Genomic DNA, 22,222 nt, shown 5'->3' on the forward strand with positions numbered 1-22,222 from the left:
AACAGCTGTGTTTCCTCTCTGTCCACAGGTGATCCTGCAGAGGACGACCTGCTGTCCACCCGCCTGCCTCCCGACCACCACGCCACGCTGCCTCTGGCAAACACACATGCACAGTCCCAGCCGCACATACACACACAAACCCCGACACACTACCCCACGTACCCTGGACAGTGACACACACACACACACACGGGAGAAGATGTGGACGTTGAAAAAGACGACACATACACCCGCATGCATGCAGGCGCACACAGTTCACACACACTGAAAGGAACACACACTGTCCCTCCGTCTGTTAGTTTTAGAGCCCAACGTTACACCTCACAGGAGATGTTGGAGGTGGGACGAACGCTGGCCGACAGACCGTGCTGAACAGGAAGTGAAAATGAAATTCAGCAAAAGACTGCTAGGAGAGGGAGCTTCCTTACAGGACTGCAGCTCCTACAATTCAACAGGAGTCGGGGGATCTTTGACGTTTATCCACACTCGGGATGAGAAACTCAGGCAGGCTGGCATTTATAATCTACTGTTTCAGTGTAGAGACTGAAGGCTCTGGGTGTACTTTAACATCTAGCTGAAATTAGATATGCCTTTTGAACCCTTTTAGATCACATCCCCGGTCTTAATGCACCCCTTTAACAATAGATACCATTGAAAGAAATACAAAAATAAATGCCTTTATTTTTTTTATATAAAAATCCAATGTTTTATTCTTCCTGGAAAACAAAATATGATTTACATGGCTTACATCAGCTAGTACAAACCAATTTCCGGAGATAATATCATGAAGTCCATCCATCAATCAGTCCGCTGGATCAGATGGTGAGCTGATCTTTTCAACGATCGAATGAAATTCCTCCAAGCGTTATGTTCAGCCTTCAAACACTTTAAAGATGCAATGTGTAAGATCTGGCCAGAATGTAATTCAAAAAGAAAACAATCAAGCAATGAACTAACACTTTCAGAATAATGTGAAGAGGATAAAGCGTTATGTAACAGAGGTATCTACCCAGCTATCCCCAACCCCGGTCTTGGAAGGAATACCTTGAGTATAGTAAGTCTTATAGATTATAAGATAGCAGTGTTAGCTTGACCAGCTTTTAGTTTCACTAGCCTGAGTTTCTCACCCCCGTAGTGACACAATTTCTAAATGGCTGCCATGGGATTAACGTCATGAAGGCCCAGTGTGTGACATTGAACACTCCGTGGACAGGAACTGCATGGTGCCTTAATAGCACCACATGGACCGTGCTATCATTGGAAATACACTGACATCTGGGATTCCCTTGTGGAGAGTTCCCAGCGTACCAGTGACAGCTGACGAACACTTGAGAATTTCACTGTCTGCGTCTGGATCAATGCATTTGATTTAGCTGATCATTGCTGTGACTTTGCGGTCGCTGGATTTTGTTTGTTGTATTGAGGTTCTGAACCTTGGGGTGAAACTGTGATCGGATTCATTTTTATGGATTTGCTCCTGTACTTAACTGGATGCTCACAATTAAACTGTGTTCACACCAAACATTAAGCGAAGGGTTATGTCGACGTACACACCGACAACGTCGGTCAGTGCTAGGTGGTGCTAACATTGTAGCTAGCTACTCCATCAACACTCAAAATAACGTCATCTAGGCATTAATACAGCAGCAAGTCATAGTTTATACCATAAACAATGGTTTATACACATAAATATCTCTACAAATACAGATATGAGGTGGAACTCTGGTTGACCACCGGACGGCTACATTTGTTTTGTATGCGTTTCTGATTCAACAACACGTAGGATTTTTCCGCACAGCATCACGCACATTTCTTGCTCGCATTGAAATATTTCAACTTGCACGTATTCCAAATATTCACGTCATTCACGCTGCATCCTATATGTCACCCGCCACAAATGTGCGTCTTTTTCTGCCTTTGCATTGACATTATTTGTAATTGCATCACTCTAAATGTTCGCTTCAAGTTTGGTGTGAACACACTGGTTGACCTTCAGATTTTCCCCAAGATGTATCCTTTTACACCTCCTCATAGCCACATGCTTCTATTGAGCTATATTTGCACACCCCTGTTATTTTCCTAAGTTAGGGTAAGAAATGGAAAGGGACTTGAAATGTAAAGATCAACAGATGGCCCATACTGATGATACATTTGCTGCCAATAACTGACTTTATATGTGGCCCTTACTAGAGCGACAACATCCTGAGCACAGAAATGGGAAACTTTCTAATGAAACACAGGAGAGAAAACATGAAACATTGACATTGACAGACTCTCTAAAGGGCACCGGTGGAAATTATACAGGGGTATCTCTTCCTCCCACAAGGTTAGGGTTCGTTATTGCTCTACGGTCACACCAGAGTGGAACTTGAATGGCATTAGGGGCACATTGGGGAACTTTGGCTGCCAACAGGGGCACTCAATTTGCCTATATGATATGTGACATCAGGTCAAAAATGAAGTTTGGAATTGTCCCTTTGGACTAAAAACAGATCGTGGTTAAATCATGTTTTCCTCCAAGTCACAACAGAGCAGCACCTGAGCATATAACAAGACTATTTGGGCCAACCTGAAGGGCACTTGGACCGACACAGAAGCAGTTTGCCTGAGCAATGGGCACTTGGACCACTCAAGTACCCTATGATTTGACAATAGGGAAAAACAAACCATGAAAGAGACATTCGGATATTGTAAGAGTGTAATCAGCAGACAGGTAGTGTCTCAGATAAATATACAGTACATGTGTGATCAAACCTTTTTGTTGCTTCCAGGAGGTCTTAAGTGATAGTGAACATTTTAATCACAACTTTTCTACAAAAATCATACAATTGTACTCACCAAGTTATGTAATGAGATCTGGGAACAGCAATATCACTCAAAAGAAGGTTGGCAGGGCAACAAACCGAACAAGTCAGATGATCAGACAGCCCTTAAACAAACTTAGCCAAGTTATTTGGAAGACAAAATAAGGTGTTTGAGTCAGTTTCGGCAAACAGTTCTTAACAGAATATCAGGTTTTGGGTTGGTTTGGGGTCAGTTTGTTGTGTATAGCTTGGGTCTTGGACAGGAGGCAACCTCAGGATATGGTTAAACCAGTGCCAAAGTGCCTTTAACTTGCATTCTTTCTAAAGGCCATCAGAGGGCGACTCCTAAATGAAGTCATGTTGCCAACACAGCATTATTCAGTCTGGGAGTTATCTGTGTTTTCGTCTTACAACTTTAACCCTTTCACAGTGCGTCTTCATTTCATGATTAATAATTGCAACATTTTTGCAAAAATGTGTCATTCAGTGTTCGGTTGTAGTTAGCTCCTCCTTCTCTACAAGATGGCAAAGGCAAAAATGCCAAAATTGGGGCTTCAATACAGCAGTCCACAAACCAATGGGTGACATCATGATGAGTACGTCCAATTCATTTTTAATGTCTATGGTCAGTTGGCTTCTTTAATGTGTTTTAAGACACACTGCCCAGTGGGGAGAACCTTCTAGACAGTCAATGTGCTGCATTGCTCTGGTTGTGGTCTCAAAATTGATTGTACCAGTAGGGTTCTGCCAGGTCAGGTGTGAAGGATGCAGAAAGGAGCTGGGTTCTGGTCTCAGTTTCTGGCCCAAGTGGACATTTGGGACAGTTGTGCACACACAGTTTTCCTGTTGAATCAGGAATTATTGGCAACAATGCAGGTGGCCCTGCTTTTGGTTTTACCTCAACGCGGTAAGATGATCTGGTTAAACTGTTGGCTTGTTCGCAACCTGTCTGATCATTTGAATGCAAAGGGCTTTTTTGCTCTGTTGCCATGTTCCAACATCTCATTAACGATTTTAGTGAGTGCATGAATTAAAAATACAAAATGTTAAATATTCCTGAAAGTTTGGAAGTAAGACCCATATTTTAGTCGGGATAGTCATCATCATAAGAACAAAAGGTAAAACCCTTCCTGTAAATGTAGTATTGATCAACTATCTACTAACTACTAGTGTTATCATCATAATCCAATCAGGTCTCACTCCCAACTCAGCATATACCGAAGCTTGGTCAGTGCTCCCGTAGCGTCTGCTCCTGACGCACCAAGGCAACCTTTAGCATCTGTATGGGAAGTGTAGTTATTGGAGCTCAGACCCATCACCGGATGAGGATTTTTGTTGGCTTAAAATTAGCTTGTAAACTCGTTTTTTTTTAAACAACCCTGTCATACACATCGTCTCTTAACTCCAACTCTAGTCTCCCATCTCAAGTTGCTAATTGGACTGTAAACAATGAGCAACAGAAAAGGGAGTCTTGGCCGCTGGCTCCACTGGAACCACAGAAATGTAGCCACTTGCCAATGGCTTATCCATCATCAGATGGTAACCAATGGTTTCTGTGATTGCTGTTGCTTGCAGCATATGAATGGTGGGGCTACTGACCAAGCGTCTGTGTTGATGAGTTGGTAGTGAGGATGTGTTGAACCAGACTATGTCTGACCCTTGTGTGAGTGAAAGATATTCTCTTGTTGCATTCCAGCATGAATGATTCTGAGGGTCATTTATTTCCAGTCTTACCAGTCTAACCTCAAACTCTCCTCCTACCTTACCCCTCTTACCCCGAAGCTGTCTGTTTGACCATTTTAGGAGGTTGTCAAAGCAAGAAGATGGAAAAGAAGATCCAGTTGTCTGTCATCAAGGCAGCTGGACTTGGCCACAAACTGCCTTTGCCTTTAATTACACTTTGTCTGACAAAGAACTTGCTATTAATTATGTTGGTACCTTAGAGGTGAGGTAGTGGTGGGAGGAAGATGATTGAAAAAAGGTTTGATCAGGTTTTTCTCAACTGTGGGCCTCATATGAGAGATATCCTTACTCGCTGCCTTTTGATTCTGTCAGAAGGGTTCAGGACTGTTAACAGTGGATGTTTTAACACCGCAATCTGGATTGTGTTTAGATCTGATATAGCTCGATTAATGCTGGGATCCTACATGTACGACTTACATTCATGGTTTGTTTTTTTCACGTCATTTTAACATGACAGGGCTAAGCGTTTTTTTTGTTGGTCGTTTACATGATGTAAGTTTGGTATTGGGTGTAAGTGTGTTTTGTGTACTTACATACTGAATCATTTGAGTTTTGTACATATTGCTATTTATTTCATTATGGAATTTGTGTGTATTGTGTGATTGAGAGAGAGAGAGAGAGAAAGGAGGGATTATTGGAACGTGTGTTCATTTCTTTTTTTGTACCTTGCAATGTGGAAAAAGCAGGTCACTGACAGCCGGTCCACACTTTGTTGGCATGTCTCCTCACACATAAATCTGCACCTGAGTGAACAACAACCGCATATTTACCATCCTGTCTTCTGCACCGCCCCCTCTCACACGGCACACATCTTTTTGGCCTTAGATTAACCACAATCACACACCATGCTGCCGTTTTTCTTCGTTTGTGCGGTGAAATCGAGGCGGTAGCGACCTACAGAGAGGTGTTTCACAAAGAAGGCTGAGAAAAGCAGAGCTTGTCATGAAAGGCCTGGCTTGGACGAGCTCAACAAACTGAACCAGGATTAAGCTGTTTCATAAAACCCACTCAGAGCTAAATCAAATCTGGATTAAGATGAGCTCATTCGTGATTTTGACGTGAAGCATCAAGCAGAGATTGCATTCTCAAAGAAAACACAAAGACAAAACTGTGATGTTCCTCCGCAGCAGCAGAGCGGCACATTTTAAAAAGATAGAAGAAGAGTTTGGGTGACTTATGCCACAATACTTGTTTTTTATAAGTGATATAATGGCCTTCCTAACCTTCAGACTGGTCGTCTCTCTCCAGTTTTTGATGGGAGGGTTTCTGAGTATCTGTTTCATTTGTATCATTTGCATGGGAGATAATGGTGAAGATGCTACTTTCCATAAGGCCATGGGTTGAACATACCTTCCATTTAATTTAATTACTCAAAAAGCCTAAAGCAAAACAAGGCCAGAGTCTAACAGCACGGTGATATTTTGAGGTAATTGCTAATGTCAGACTTGCTATGTTTGCCAAGTAGCCTATAGATTTCCATTTTTATTGTTGTATTTCAGCATGCTAGCATTCTAACATCCGCTAGTTAGCACTAAACTGGAAGTACAGCTGAGGCTGATTGGAATGTCTTTGAGTTTGCAGTTATCTGGTCCATGAACCAAAGTATTGGACAAACAACGGTATGGACATGAATCCATCAATACATCATCTGGGAACTATGAATGTCCTCACCACACTGTAGATTATGAGATAGTGAAAATTTGACCTTGTTGTGGCAGTAGATTAAAAGTCACCAAAGTCATGGGAACCATAAATAAAAATGAATGGCGATCCATCCAATAGACCAACGTAGTGGACTGCCCTCTTACGCCTCTTCTATGAGATATACTTTCCTGGATTTAAGCCTGATTCACTGAGGCAAGTCTGGCCTCACTGGTGATGTTGCTTTGTAAAACACCCCTCTGGTTATATAAGTTACACAACAGCGTGCTAAGTGGAAGAGGTGATTGAAGGAAATGACTGGGAAAAGCAGCACCGACAGATTTTCCTCCAGCACCGGCCGGTTCTCGTCACTGCTTGTTACTGTAGTGTCGCCACACCGACGGCATCCGCTCTCACCGCCGGCTGTGACCTCCCCGTAGCTTTGTAACGGATGAAAAGATGTTGTTTTCACCCATTTACACTGTCCACATCAAGTGCATGTTTTGTAGAAAAATAAAGTCCCTACTTACTAAATGGTAGCTCTCCATAGTGATGTCAATCCTTTGATTGTGACTTTGTAAATGCTTTGCCTTTTCTTTTTATTTTCTTTTTTTGAAAGAAAACGATTGGCACATGTAAAATATTGGAGGAAAAAGTTGAAATATTAAGTCTATGTTCACATGGTATGTAAAAGCTGGTAAGTTCCCAATAAATGAATGAAGAAATGAATGATCATGCTGTAAAATCCATATCCGCAAAGCAACCAAACAACAGCTTTCACATAAATAGGGAAGAACATATTTCCCTGAATTAATATAATGTGATACAGTGTTTATATAACAGTGTCTCCAAACCAGCTTCCTGTGTCCCACATCTCTGCCAAAATGGATGTCAGTGCAGATTTAGAGCGTGTTAAGCAGGTAGCTGCTTTCACTCTCTTGGCGGCAATAAACGGTATATTGGCCGGAACACCCAACACTCCTCATCCTCCTCCTCCTCATCCTGTCCCTGCTGAGCTGGATCTCCACACCCACCTTCAGCCAGCAGAATGTCAAGTTGGAGGAAATGGTGCGTGAATCCCCCTGGGAGCAGATCCTCATATGTAGGAGCAGTTAATCTTCTTCACCGTGTACAATGGATCTCTGTGTCAATAAGACACCATGCAGCCAGGTCACCTGTGTAGTCAGGAAGGTACATATACCCAGGGACAGGTAAGATACGAACAATAGGAGCCATTAGGAGTGGATCAATACCTCTATTGATAGGGACACTTGTCCACAGGAGGTGCTTTATGCCCGAACAAGAAAAGAAGAAAACTGCTGATCAATACACCTCCTATTAGTCATGATTTAAATGTGATAGTGTAGTGACGCTGTTAAATGACTTTCTGGATAAGAAACCAGAGAAGATGAGATGTCTCCTCATTATCATATGAGATAGTTAGTGAAGGTTTGATGCTGAACGATGACACACACAAGTCTATGTGTATTATTGCTGGTTAACCTTCTCATTTTCTTCACCAGATGGCATCCTACAGTTCTAAAAACAAAAATAAGTCTGATTGCATGGAACTCTAGTCCACAAACCAACATCCAGATGCTGTCCACAGTGCCAGCCCTATCAGTGACCTGTAGCCGTCGGTCACCCTGCTGCTGCTGCTGCTCCTCACCCAAGACTCACATCTTCACTCTGTGGTTGCTGAAGGAGACGGCAGGGTTAGAAGCATTGCTGTTGGAGAACAATGTAAATGCTGGAAGAGTCATCTGTACATGACAAGCACACATTTATTTTGGACGTTGACCTGCAGCTCCAGTTCAAAACTCCAATGGAAAAACGGTGGTTTTAGAACGATTTAAATCGAAGTTGAAGCTGTCCACTGTTAGCTGAGTTTTATGTATTTGTTAAGCTATAAACACGTTTAGATGAGACTGTGTGTCCGGTTTTGGTCCGGTTGAGGTGCATCTTATAATTCATCTGAAGAACATGTTGATTAGATCAGCAAAACGGCAGGATTGCAGAGACATTAATATACACTTCTGACCCCTGTGACCCCCAACAGAAACCTGTGTGTTGTAGTTTCTCTAGGTGTGATAATACTCCACAGAGGTCATTCAATTATTATCAATTATTGCGAGGGGGAATCCTGACACCTAGTGGACCGAAGTCACCATTGCAGCCCGTCTCATCACCTGTCCTGTGTTTGTTTGTCTCCAGTAAAATGATGTGAGGCTCCCTGAAGCAGGACCTGTGTTGTTTTAGGGTGCTGTGAGTAACACACACAAATGCAAACAAACACACAAGTGTACACACACATACACACACACACACACACACACTCACTTTCAGCAGAAATATTGTGCTCCTCTGCTGCTCCTCCATCGAACACTCTTCTCCAGACAGTTTTGCTCGAAATGTCTCCCAGAATGTTCCTCTTTATTGAATTAGGATCACCTTAGATTCAATTTTAGCAGCTATTCCAGGTGTTATTTGTCTACCAAAACCATGACTGTAATTATTAAAAGCAAGTGTATTTTAGTAGGTTTTAATTTAACAACTCAGCACAGACAAGGTAAAATGTCACCCATGTCTTCAATTCATCTATTCATCTTAACAGTTCTTTCTAAAATCTCAGCACTGTACTCCTCCCAGGCAGCTGGCAATTTTAAGCCCAACCGCGATGTTAAACCTAACTAAATGCTTTTTTAAAATATTGTTTTGACACAAAATACCCAACATTTTAAACATTGTTCTTTGTTGTTAACAATGTGAGGATGAACTTGAGAAGTTCTAGCCGTAAGTTAAATTACCCTCACGTACACACTTCCAACACAAACTCCATTAACAGCATCTTCAAGTGCCCGTCGTTTTATTTGGCCTTTATAAAGCCTCCAGGAGAAGCTGGAGCTGAGTGTGTGTGTGTGTGTGTGTGTGTGAGAGAGAGAGAAAGAGAGTGTGAGAGAGAGACAGTGAGAACATGTGATGTTTGTTTACCGTTACCTGTGGATGGACAGATAAGTCAGGGCATGCATTAATATGTCGGTCATGAAGTCTGTTCCGTTAGATCAAAGCTGTGGTCTCCATGGTTACAGGGAGGAAAATGAAAAAATGTTGAGCTGCTCTTCGACTCCCATTCAATTACTCATAAACTCACAAACAAATACAACGCCCCTGATTTATAAAATAAACATACAGGTTTGAAAATAGATAATGAAAACCCAAACTTAATCATTAGAGGGGTGTAAGCAAGGATAAAAACAATAATTCACCTTAATCATCCAATTCGGCTTTATTTCAAAAACCAGCATGAAACACAACAATCCTCTTGGTAATGAAATGTTCACTATTTACTAATTTATCTCATTTTTTGACCTTTTAAAAAACGAGTCAAGTGTCAGCTTGTGCCATGATGGATTAAGTCCTCTGCTGCCACAAAGATAAACCATTATCAAAGCACAGTAAACGTTACGGTGAAGTGCTCTACTTAGTCTGCTAGTCTTATTACAGGAGACAAAATAGCTCTGACAATCAATGAAGAACACCAGATAGCAGTATTATTTTGGTATTCAAAATATCAGACATATGTTGAGGGGGGTTTTCTGTGAATAGTTCTTTTCCAGTTTTTTTCCCTGATTGCTCAACTCTTCGCGCTTATCACAAAAGCAAACAGAAATCCAGCGAAACATCTCTTGCTAAAGCAAACATGTCTTGCAAAACTCTTGAAAAAATGAAAAAACTGGATCTTGCTTTCAGTTTGTGCAGGCAGAGCATTTTGTCATTCATGTAAACACAGACACTTCCACATGTGTAAAGTGTGGATGTGTCTTCTGAACAAAACAAGTTATTTTTCTCTCTCTTAATGTTCACACACATGTTTGAAGAAAAGAAAACAGTGAGTGGCTGAAAATTGAACACCAAACAGCCCCTGAAGAAGAACCTCGTAAGGCAGCCTCCTGCCATTGACCATGACCTAAAAATGTTTTCACCTGTGAAAATGTGGCATAATAGTGTAGCAGTGTTCAGAATAATGTTGAGTCTAGCTATATGTGTGTTATTAAATCATAAACTTAGTGTAAAGCAGAGGGACTACACATGGTTTCATAGTTAATCAATAATCAGCTAGTGTTCAAGCATTCAGAAGAAGATACAACAATAGAAATGCATCCATGTTCCTCTGGGGGGCAGTAATGTGGTCAGAAGCGTCTTAACTGGTAGGCAACAGGAACCAGAAGAAGATGGTTAGGAGTACACTTCCTCAGGTCGCCTCCTCGTGATCTCCAAGACTTCTGGGCAGATAAAGTTACAGTATTTAGCAAAACCTGTGCAAGTTCCCGTATACGTTTGCGTTGTTGTTCGGCAGGTCTGTGGCGGGAAAACCCCCTAGCAACAGCAGCATGGGCCGGAAAGTGACCGTTGCTACCTGCTCGTTGAACCAGTGGACTCTGGACTTTGAAGGAAACCTAGACAGAATACTGAAGAGTAAGTCACACACAGCTGCTCCTTCCCTCACTGTAACTCAGAATGTGCAGGTTTGTGCTTTTATTGATTTAGAAAAACAAAAAAAATGTTTTCTCAAAATATATTTAAAACTTAAAACGGCACTAAAACATTGTGGAATGACTTTAAAGTTTGTTAAGAAACAAACATGTTTGTTATTGCGTCACAGACAAGACAGAGACGAGGGATGTATCTAGGTTTTTCCGTTCCAGAAACGGTGAACATAAACTTTAGGTCAGGGGTTACATGGGGGTCAGTTACCATGGTAACTGACTCTGTGGACTGTCTCCTCCTCCTCTTTTGCTGAGCCTGAACCAGCTATGAAAAAATGGGGAATTCTCTTTTCCTCGTCAACCTAATCGATACAGAAGCACATTGATTGGATCGGCCTTAAAATAGATTACATTCATGTTTTCTTCTCAAAATTACACACACTACCTCATAACGACAAATTGCAAATTTATTAGGTACTAGCCATAAAGTCAACCCTTCTATCCCAGGGATCAAATGTCCAAGATATTCCTGCCTTTGCAGCTTTGATTCTGACTTCTTACAGCTCTTGTAATTTTGAGGAAGTGCAATACCAAATATGAATGAAAACCACTCAAACCTGCCTCCGCCACTGGTCAATGCAGCAATATTTTAGTCAAAACAGCACTCATCCTGCCCGTTGTCTGCCTGTGTGTTTCTCTGCAGGTATCGAGGTTGCTAAAGGTCATGGGGCCAAATACAGACTGGGCCCAGAGCTGGAGATATGGTATGATGTGTATGATATGTTGTCAGCAGCCTTTTTGGTTTTATTGAGCTTTTATGTGTGTCTAACTGCCCCAGAGTTGGAGTTTTGATTCACTATATATTTCTTTAACAGCGGTTATGGCTGTGCAGACCACTTCTATGAGTCGGACACGTTGCTCCACAGCTTTCAGGTCCTGAGGAAGCTCCTCGAGTCTCCTGTCACCGAGGACATCATCTGTGACGTGGGGATGTGGGTATCACCTTTTAAACCGTCAGACCAAAGCAGTATTCAGTCCAGCCCTCCTCTCTAAACAAAGAAGGGCTGTTTTTGTTGGACTTAATGGCTTCAGTACCTCATAAAGGTTGGAAGGTAACATATTCTCTTCCCCTCAGGCCCATCATGCATCATAATGTGCGCTACAACTGCCGGGTCCTGTTCCTCAACAGGTACGTCAGCAAACCACGTCAGCCTCATAAAGGAAGACATGCTGGGATTTCTATGCTTCTGTCTGTTGGTCTATTCATCTCGTACATTAATATGTCATACAAGATATACAGTATGTATGTGTATATATTGATAGAAATAGATATGCAGTATATATACCTAAAATGCTAGTTATTTTTATAACTTATCTTCATTTAATTGATCTCATTTGCATTTGTCCTGTATACTGTAGAAAGATTCTGCTGATCAGACCTAAAATGCTGATGGCGAACCACGGGAACTACAGAGAGCTGCGCTGGTTCTCACCTTGGAAGCAGTTAAGGTTGGAGTCAACCACTGACTAATATATGAAGCTCTGTCTGATGTTTGATGACATTTTGTTTTGGAAATGACAGGGATGTTGGTGAAAGTACTTGTCTTTTTGCATGTTTCTTCAAGACAGGTGGAGGAGTATTTTCTGCCCAGAATGATCCAGGAGGTAACGGGGCAGGTAAAAACATCTGTCATCATCTGTGTTTTAGGACTTAGTGCCTGTGTCCATATGGCACCTTTTTCTGGCAGCTGCAGGGTGCTGGGGAGCGTTTCTATGACAACGATATCACCACCACCATATAACCACCTTTGTATGATAGACTAGCGTTGCTTGTATTATCTATTTGGGCTGCTATTTATTTGATTAACAGTGCAGATGTTTGCTTCATACTCTGTATAGATGTTTTTCTATAATCTGTATTTTTATATACTCTGTATAGAAAAACCTGAATAGGTTTTTCCAGTCTTTGAGACGATGGTTTCTGTCTGACTGACGTGGACAAAACAAGCTTCTTCTTCAGTTTCTACTTCACAAAAACAGCAGAACGCCTAGAAAAAAAGAGGCTTTGTGGAGGAAGGCCTTAAAGACTATTGTTTTCATTCCTAAGTAGCAAATGTTGGCACTTTGAAAATGTATTAACTCTGAAAATCATGAGCGTATTCCAGTCCTGCTCAATGTGTCAAGTGTACAATTGAATTGATTTGAACCCTGTTTAACAATGACACTAAAGGTTCTTCTGTGTGTTCATCAGGACACTGTCCCGTTCGGTGACTGCGTGCTGTCCACTAAGGACACCTGCATCGGCAGTGAGATATGTGAGGAGCTCTGGAAACCTACAAGGTAGAGCAACAAAGGCCTGTGTGAGGGTGCTTTACATTACAATACTTAACCCTGATGTCTGAACACGTTTCTTCTCTTTTCTTCAGCCCCCATATTCAGATGGGTCTGGATGGGGTTGAAATCTTTACTAATTCCTCTGCCAGCCACCACGAGTTGCGCAAAGCTGACCTAAGAGTCAATCTGATCAAGTCAGCTACCATCAAGGTAAACTTTAACCCTCAGAACACCACAAGATTTTAGGGTTTGATCTCATATTTTTACTCACTGTGGCCTCGTTTTGCAACATACGAGTCCTGCACCTCTAAGGAAAAACATACTGGAATCACTTCATATTTTGTTCAGAAAAAAAAATGTTTTTTTGCATCCTTTTAGTGGAGAAACTTTGTGGTTATACTAGGTAGAAACATATTTCAGTAACAAATACTGGTCAAGAGTTTAATTTACAGGCACTGACTTATGCCATTGACTTATTCCTGAAATCATTCAGCACTTCATGATGGCTTTTGTTTTAATTTGCCCCCCACCTGTACTCACTCAGACGATGGAAAGTAGAGACCACTAGAGGGCAGTGTTGCAACACAAATACATCCTGTGTTCTCAGCATCATTGGTGTCGTTCCAGAGTGGAGGTATCTACATGTACGCCAACCAGAGGGGCTGCGATGGAGACCGCGTCTACTACGACGGTTGTGCCATGGTGGCCATCAATGGAGACATCGTGGCACAGGGAGCACAGTTCTCACTGAATGATGTGGTGTGTATGGACGTGAAAAGAACCCGATTCATCCCAAAAGTTACCAAGTGTCCTTGGTAAACGTGTGTGTGTGTGTGTGTGTGTGTGTGTGTGTGTGTGTGTGTGTGTTATAGGAGGTGATTACAGTGACCCTTGACCTCGAGGACGTGCGTAGCTACAGAGGAGAAATCTGCCAGCCGAACTTGGTGAGACAGAACCACAACCTCCAACAGGGATTTACCCATATCACTTTTTTTTTTAGAAGTATATACTTTTCAGTACTTGCTGATCAAGGAGTGAAGTTACCAAGTACCCCTTTGAGTACTTAATAATACCATTACAGTTCTAATAAAAGGTTTGAAAACATGTTTTCTATATATTTTCATCAGATGTTCACTTTCTAACTAACAAATTAAAAGTACAACTGAAATTAAAAATGCATTTTTAACCCTTGTGGATCCTCTGTCATTATATGTAACTATTTAACAATTTATGCTGAAGAAAATACAAAAATATATTCATCCTTCGGCACAACACAACATTTTGATTTCCATAGAAAATCACTGAGGGTTTTGCATGTTTACTGTGTTTTAGTTTGTCATGTAATTTCCCGTCACTCTCATATCTGTTGTAGGATAGTGAAGCCAAGCCTTGCCACAGGATCAAAGTGGACTTCTCCCTATCAAATGTTGATGATATCTACCTTCCTACCCACCAGCCAATAAAGTGCCACTTTCATACACCAGAGGAAGAGATCAGGTAAACATACATAGATTTAATTTGGTGAAAACTTTGTGAAAAGGGTCCAGTTAAAGAAACCTGGAGCAGAAATCAAACAGCAGTTGTTGCTTGTGTTGTTCAGTCTAGGGCCGGCCTGCTGGCTGTGGGACTACCTGAGGAGAAGTGGACAGGTGAGGATAACACACACACACACACACACACTGGAAAAACGCTGCGATACTGTGTGTAATCCTGTGTCTCAATTGGCCCTTTGCTTAGCCCCGCCCCCCTGCTTCGATGGTGTCAAGCTGTCAGAGCTACCATGGAGCCCACACTGTTACTAACTGCACTCCCTGAGAAAATACTATCTATTTTTTGGAAATTACAGAAGGTTGTGCAATGTGTGCTTAAATGATTTATCCAGGAAGTTATTCTGCAGAGAAAACAGGTTGAAAGATATTTTTATTATTGTTAGTTCCACAAATTTATATGTAGAAACGAAACATCTTAAAAACGTTCAGATTCTCCTTCCATCTGTCCGGGTCACGAGTATCATTATTACACAGCATTTAACCACAACAAGATCCAGATCCATAAAACCAGCCTGAAAACCTGAAACGATAGCTGCTTTCTAGGGGCGGGGCCTAGCGACGGGTTAAAATGACTGAAATGAAGAAGCTATTAGATTTTGAATGTGGTGTTAGTGATGGTTGTGATGTGTGTCCCAGGCTGGTTTTCTGCTGCCTCTGAGCGGAGGCGTCGACAGCTCCTCCACCGCCTGTATTGTCCACTCCATGTGTGTGCTTCTCTGCCAGGCTGTACACGACGGCAGTGAGTTCGCTTTCTTTGCCATTTATTGTAAACACACATTCTCTCAATGTGACTGTTGAAATGTGTTTTTGTAAAGCCGTAAGGCTGGTAATATATCCTCTGTCTTTTAATGAGATTTGGTAGAGATTAAAAAAGTAATGATGCTTTTATAAAACAACAACTCCGACTTCCTGTCTGAGAGCCTTGGATTGCGCCTCCTCCTCCTCCTCACGTTCCCGTCTCTCTTCACTCTAATGAAAACACAATCCCTCCTCTTCTTCCTCTCTCTACATACGTCAGACAACCAGGTACTGGAGGATGTTCGCAGAGTGGTAGCGGATGACTCCTACCGTCCTCAGAACCCAAGGGAGCTGTGTGGTCGCATCTTCACCACCTGCTACATGGCCAGCGAAAACTCCTCAGAGGACACGTGCAGCCGGGCCAAAGACCTGGCCAATCAGATCGGCAGGTAGGCAGGACGCAACCTGAAAGGAGTTTGTTTCAGGAGTTTGAGAATGTTACTTTGGTGAGGGCCAAGAATAATGTGGCTATCAGTAAAGAACACGGCAAGGAAAAAATGGAAATAAGTGATGCAAATACAATCTGATAGTAATAACACAATCATAATGCCAGACTGATGAGGAGAAACATACAAAGGCATTAGATGAAGGTATTTGAATTCTTTGAAATGGAGGATATAGATACATACTGTGGCATGTATAACATAAAAGTGTACATATAGTTTGACAAGAAAATTGCAATAAATTACAAATACTAATAAAAGATCAAGCATATAGTATAATCAATGTGTCAAGACATCAGACTTAATTTAAATTAATGAATCAGCATATAAACAGCATGTTGAGAAGAACCTGTAACCTCTATATGTTAAAGGAACAGTTTGGCATTTAGGAGGTTGAGCCAGGAGGAAATTAGCCTAGCTTAGCATCAAGACTGGAAGTAGGGGGAAACAGCTAGCCTTGCTCTGTCCAAGAACACACCATCCACTCACTGAATAACACAAATTATAATTAATATAGGCCATAATATGATATAATTGATTAATGTAAAGCCAGAAATGTAGTCTCTTCAGTGCAGCTTTATCTATATGTTTTTTTTTTTTCTGTAGAGTTATTGTCCTTTGAGTTGCTTTGGAGTAAAACATCTTCATGCTTTGTCTTTCATCTCTTTGTCTGCAGCACACACATGAATATTAACATAGATATGGCAGTGAAAGGCATTCTGGGTATCTTCTCAGTGGTTACTGGCAAGTGGCCTCAGTTTCGCGCCAATGGAGGAAGCCACAGAGAAAACCTGGCTCTGCAGAACGTACAGGTTAGACGCTCGGTCGTCTGTGGTCGTCATGACAGTTTCATCACCACCACATGTTCTGTGACGCGCCTCTCTCTTTGGTTTTGTCTTCACGTCGTGTGTTCGTGTTCACAGGCTCGAGTCAGGATGGTGCTGGCCTACCTGTTTGCCCAGCTGAGTCTGTGGACTCGGGGAAAGCCAGGTGGATTGCTGGTGCTGGGCTCAGCCAACGTAGATGAGAGGTAACACCTGACCACGCACAAGTTTGTGATGATTTCCTAAATTCCTATATTCTAAGAATGTGTTTCATTCATAGAGAGGGTCACACTAAAGTTCCCTTTACACTGTGTGATTTTGGGCTGGCAGAGACGAAAGTTGTCACGAAAAGGAACTTCTCTTGTCAGTAATCCAGAATGTTGGTCCTGGATCGCCCTGAAACACATGAACCCAAGCTTGATACGGAGCTTTGGTGACTAAAGACAGCCTGAAACAAAATGTTGTAGCATTATGACAACTGCAAATACACATTCATGCTTCATTTCAAGTTCCATCTTTGGAAAAAGTAGAAAAAAAGACACACAAAGCAAAGCTATAGAGGCAAGTGAGAAAAAAAATGATGATCCATTTATATACAGCTCCGGCCAAACAAATACATGGAAGGCATTCCTAGTAGCTTTTGTTGAGAATGATTGTGTCAGTGATAACATGTACAATTCTGCCTCGGTAACATAAACCACTCTGCAGGGTTTTAAGGTTGTATGTGTTGAACGTGACTCAAACTGGCCCTCGTGTGGTTTACTTACTGGTCCCTGAATCGACCACCACCACAGCACCTTGTGTAACTGATGCAAGGCTTCTTTCAGTTAAAACTCCCAGTAACAAATGTGCATGTTTGGTGTTAAGAGGCTACAGAGTGCTGCAGGAAGGAGTCTTAAACCCCAAAAATGAGTCGGCATTTTTGTAATTCCGTTTTTTTCATGTTTTGTTCTGCAATCTAAAATACGTCAGTAAATACAATATTTTTAAACTAGCGGTTAAATGAGCCTAATGTTGGCTTTTTAATTCTGCCGATTGCATTCACAGCAGTCACACACATGGTGAGTGTAGCTAAAGCAGTGCGACGACAGAAAGATGTATGTTTTCTTTGTGGAGAATAATTTCTAAAAAACCTTTTCCCGCTCAGTCTGACGGGATATTTCACAAAGTACGACTGCTCCAGTGCTGACATCAACCCAATAGGAGGCATCAGCAAGACGGACCTGAAGAGCTTCCTGCTCTACTGTGCTGAGCAGTTCCAGCTGAGCTCTCTGACGGGGTAAGGTCCCGTTAGGAACCTGTTAGTATTCAGAGCAGAAACCTGCTGCAGAACGTTCCCCTCTTTAATAAACACCAAAGCTTCAGGCTGCAAACAGAGCATCTCGTGTGGTTTTGGTTTCCTCTGCAGCATCCTGTCGGCTCCGCCCACAGCCGAACTGGAGCCACTGACGGACGGACAGGTGTCGCAAACAGACGAGGTACGACATGGAAACGAATCTGTCGACCTTTGAACAGAATTTCAGTGAAACGAACAGCTCACAGCTAGCCTAGTGAGCCTCTGTTACTGATTGGGAGACCGTTATAATAATAGGTGGAAGTGGGTACATGACAGGAGCTGCTTCTTCAGGAAAACCATGTGACGTTCATCACCCGGGTGCTTAGAAATATAGTTTGGATTTTCTAATTATTTCTAGAGTTGTTCCAATATCAATACATTTCTCCGATACACCCTTAAGTACACGAGTCTGATCACAGTCACATCATTTATCAGCTCATTTACGCTAATAAGCTATGGTTGATATGGTCATCGTCCAGACTTATTTCTCATCCTCCTTTCCCTGTTTTCATCCATCTTCCTCTGACCACCTCCTTCCTCAGGCAGACATGGGGATGACCTACTCCGAGTTGTCTGTGATTGGACAACTGAGGAAGATCTCCAAGTGCGGCCCCTTCAGTATGTTCTGTAAACTCATTCACACGTGGAAGGATGCGCTCTCACCCACAGAGGTCAGTGTACAATGTTTCTGCTCCTCTGTGAGAGAGAGGAATAATGTGAAGTCCACTTTTAAATACCAGCAGCTATAGAATAATGCAGGGCAGACACTAGTGTGGACGCCATAACTGTGTTCTGAACTCTAGGAAAGAGAGACAGAGTTTTTAGGTGACGTAAGGGAGGAGCGATTTCAGGAAATGTAAAGAAAAGTCAACTAAGTAAACTGGTAATATTGTCTGGAGAAATGTCGTAGTTTAGCCCACTTAAATCATTATTTAATTCATATATCAGCACCTCTTAAATAATATATTCACTTTCACATTTCAGATTAATGTAAACACTGATGATAAATATTGTGAATTTATCAGCTGTTGATATTTCTACCCAGAAATAACGGTGCGTCGTGGTCTTTCCTCAGGTGGCCCAGAAGGTGAAACACTTCTTCCGGATGTACTCGGTGAACCGTCACAAGATGACCACGGTGACGCCGTCCTACCACGCCGAGAGTTACAGCCCGGATGACAACCGCTTCGACCTCCGACCTTTCCTCTATAACACGCGCTGGACCTGGCAGTTCAGGTGCATCGACAACCAGGTAGCGACAAGGCGGGAGCTTCAACCTTTGTTTTAATAGTTAGTCAGTAATTATGTATTATCAGCTTCTTCGAGATAGTGTAAGGACTTTAGCCAAGTCCTAATTCCTTCTCTAATATCTATTTTATATTGCTTTGAAAACATCTCCTTAAGCTGTGTTTAACAACTGGATTTGTTCAAGCTTCCCACCAAAAACTTAATTTTACAAGATTATGTTGGAAGTCATGATAACTTATCATTTTCGTCCAGTGCTCTTTTTCACTGAATAGCTCATGAACGCATCATAATGGAACCCAATGGAACCTCGGTATGTTAGCTGTTACTCTCCTCCTGCCGACTTCAACACAGATTTGTTGTTTACAATGTAGCATCATCAGGGTCACATTTGAATGAAACTTTATCTGCTGAAACTTTCTTTCCTACTATGATGTAATGCCTGCCAGCTCGGCTCCTCACACTCATGTGTCTCCTCCTCTCCTCCAGGTGTCCCAGATGGCAGAAAAACACCCCAAAGCTTGAGAACCTGACGTCTTCAGTGTCCAGTAAAAATCCATCACGTCTGTGACGGATCACAAGGATCAATTAAATGGTGATTTCTGTGAAGCTTTCATTACTTCAGCCAAAGTTGATTTATCCTGCATGGGATATTTGGACTATATCTACACATTAGTTACAGAAACCAGCAACAAAGGGCTTTAATTCCAGAGGTGGGAAGTTAAGAAGTACAAATATCTTGTTACTGTACTTAAGTAGAATTTTCAGGATTCTCTCCTTTACTTGAGTATTTATTTTTCTGGCTACTTTTTACAATAACTCACATTTTAATATACTATATATTAATATCTGTACTTGTTACTTTACAGTATTTTCCCCCTTATTAATAAGACTAAGATTCAATTAGCCAGTAGAAATGTCTTCATGGTGATGATTTTACATTTTTACTTTGAGTACATTTCAGAGCCTGTACTTTTTCACTTTTACTTTGGTAAAAGTACTGATTCAACTTTTTAAACACACATATCTGTACTTTTACTTGACTATTAAATGACACTTCTGTTTAATTCATATACTATATATATAAAGTATATCATTTAAATATATTGAATGTTTCATATTACTTTATTTGAACAGCTTTAAGAAACACTGCTTCAAAATATCTTGATTTTGTTTCAGTAAAATGACAGAATTGTATTTCAAATAAATATTGCACATATATACACCATATATGATGATCAGTTTGAACATTTGTTAATAGAAACATGACTGCATGTGGAAGCCATGGTCGTATATATGACTGGAGATGCTCATTCATTTATATTTGCAGCTAGTTTACCTGCATAAATCCACCAACACATACATACCAAAAAGTACCTTTTTTTTAATTTTTATGAGTTCTTTGAGCAAATTTCCTCTGTGTCAATCTGAATTACATGCTCTTACATAATAATAATCAGGCTTAGTTATTACAAATGAATGCTAATTAATAAATGAATTTAAACTACTAATATGTCATGGTTCAAATAAGTTTCTATGAAATCAGGAATTTGTTTGGATGATTTTCTAGTAGGATACACATTGTTTCAGGATTAAATAAAACTACAGAGTCTGTGATTTTAATGTTTTGTTCTACGATATAAATGCGTGATTAAATGCCCTCCTAGTCAAAGTAACTTTCTAGTTGGATCATGGACTGTTCTGATCTTCCCTCTGTCGGACTTCTGAACAGGATTCTTCTGGAACAGTGAGCAGCACAGAGGTGGATCAGGTCAAAGGTCAGAGTGTAGACGGGGTCTGTGTGTCACAATGGGCCTTATTCCCCATCCGTTCTTAAGAAGAACTTTGAACAAATCCTACGTACTCTCCGGAGCACACTGACATGTTTGAGCAAAATGCCTTTTCATCGATTCTACAGTCGTATAATACTGTAGGATTTAAATTACAATCATATTTGTATAATTTATAATCTTGTTCCGTTATTATTTTATTACTTATTATTTATTTATTATTTATTAGGGTATTTTAAAATAAAACAAAACGATACACTAACACATGAATTCCTATATATTACTAAACACTTCTGTGGCTGTAGCTTTATCGTCTTTATATCGAGGGTCAAAACAACGATGTAACGAAATTTGAGTGGCTTTCCTGGAGGTATAAACACAATACAGAAACAGTTAGACAATTAAGGTGTGTGTGTGTGTGTGTGTGTGTGTGTGTGAGAGAGAGAGAGAGAGAGAGAGAGAGAGAGAGAGAGAGAGAGAGAGTGTGAGAGAGAACCTGTATCTCCAGTGTGGTTTCTGTGTTGATTGAACAACAAGGGAAAGGCTGATTCTAAGATGCTGGTTCAGGGTTACAAATCCTCACGACCTCTCACTCAAACACTGGTTACAATGTTAGGTGGTGTTTGTGAATTATAACTGATTAGATCAAGACTGAAATACCTCTCCCTCTACTGTCTGGGACACTGAGCTTATTGAATTACACGGGCTTCTTTTTGCAGTTAACGTTGTTAGTTGGTGAGACAATGTTTGGGTAGGCTTGGGCGAGGTTGAGAGGTCGCTACAATTATTAGAAGAAGATGAAAATGCAGGAGCCCTCGTGTGGCTCAAAGGTGTACTGCACTTACATTCAAATGTTTGGTGACCTGATAAAAATCTGTTGCCACCCACCTGTGTGTCCTGAGTAACTGGTGTAGAACAAAAGCATGTGCTGGTTGTCAGCTGACAGCATGTGACATGTGACATAGGGGTCCTAATTAACACATTAGCTTCCACTATATATAGGTGGCCTTATTTTCTTCCACACAGCACTTCAGTCTGCTTTCTCTGGACAGCAGGACAGCAGCCCCCCCCCCCCCCCCCCCCCCCCCCCCCAAATATCCTGTGATCACTTAGATAGCTGACCTCACTATTCGGGGTCAGTGCCCTATAACCTAAACCATCTTTCAAAGGGTTTCCCAAATTGTTTCGTCCCATTTTCAGAAATAAAAATCCTTGAAGTAAATTATA

General features: G+C 41.3%; 3 protein-coding genes across 3 annotated transcripts in view; 2 read left to right on the forward strand and 1 right to left on the reverse strand.

Moving 5' to 3' along the window:
* Positions 1–6,917, forward strand: part of dok4 (docking protein 4) — a 62,031-nt gene extending 55,114 nt beyond the window's left edge. The window contains exon 10 of the mRNA XM_084017150.1: positions 29–6,917. Within this exon, the coding sequence (XP_083873276.1) occupies positions 29–174 (146 nt within the window). The 3' untranslated portion in view covers positions 175–6,917. The remainder of the gene's footprint in view (positions 1–28) is intronic.
* LOC311013489 (E3 ubiquitin-protein ligase RNF182) overlaps positions 1–22,222 on the reverse strand; it is a 315,914-nt gene that overhangs the window by 287,985 nt on the left and 5,707 nt on the right. The gene's annotated exons all lie outside the window — the stretch shown is intronic.
* Positions 10,433–20,810, forward strand: nadsyn1 (NAD synthetase 1). Its single transcript, XM_084017134.1, has 21 exons — positions 10,433–10,664; positions 11,379–11,439; positions 11,551–11,667; positions 11,811–11,864; positions 12,095–12,184; positions 12,301–12,352; positions 12,927–13,015; positions 13,102–13,219; positions 13,637–13,768; positions 13,882–13,953; positions 14,382–14,506; positions 14,610–14,658; positions 15,196–15,298; positions 15,578–15,746; positions 16,477–16,612; positions 16,724–16,830; positions 17,772–17,903; positions 18,033–18,102; positions 18,503–18,631; positions 19,036–19,212; positions 19,695–20,810. The coding sequence occupies exons 1-21, from the start codon at positions 10,580–10,582 to the stop codon at positions 19,728–19,730; spliced, it is 2,103 nt and encodes a 700-aa protein (XP_083873260.1). The 5' UTR covers positions 10,433–10,579; the 3' UTR covers positions 19,731–20,810.

The sequence above is a fragment of the Eutrigla gurnardus genome (genome assembly GCF_963514095.1).
Source record: "Eutrigla gurnardus genome assembly, chromosome: 1".
In the NCBI taxonomy this organism is placed as follows: Eukaryota; Metazoa; Chordata; class Actinopteri; order Perciformes; family Triglidae; genus Eutrigla; species Eutrigla gurnardus.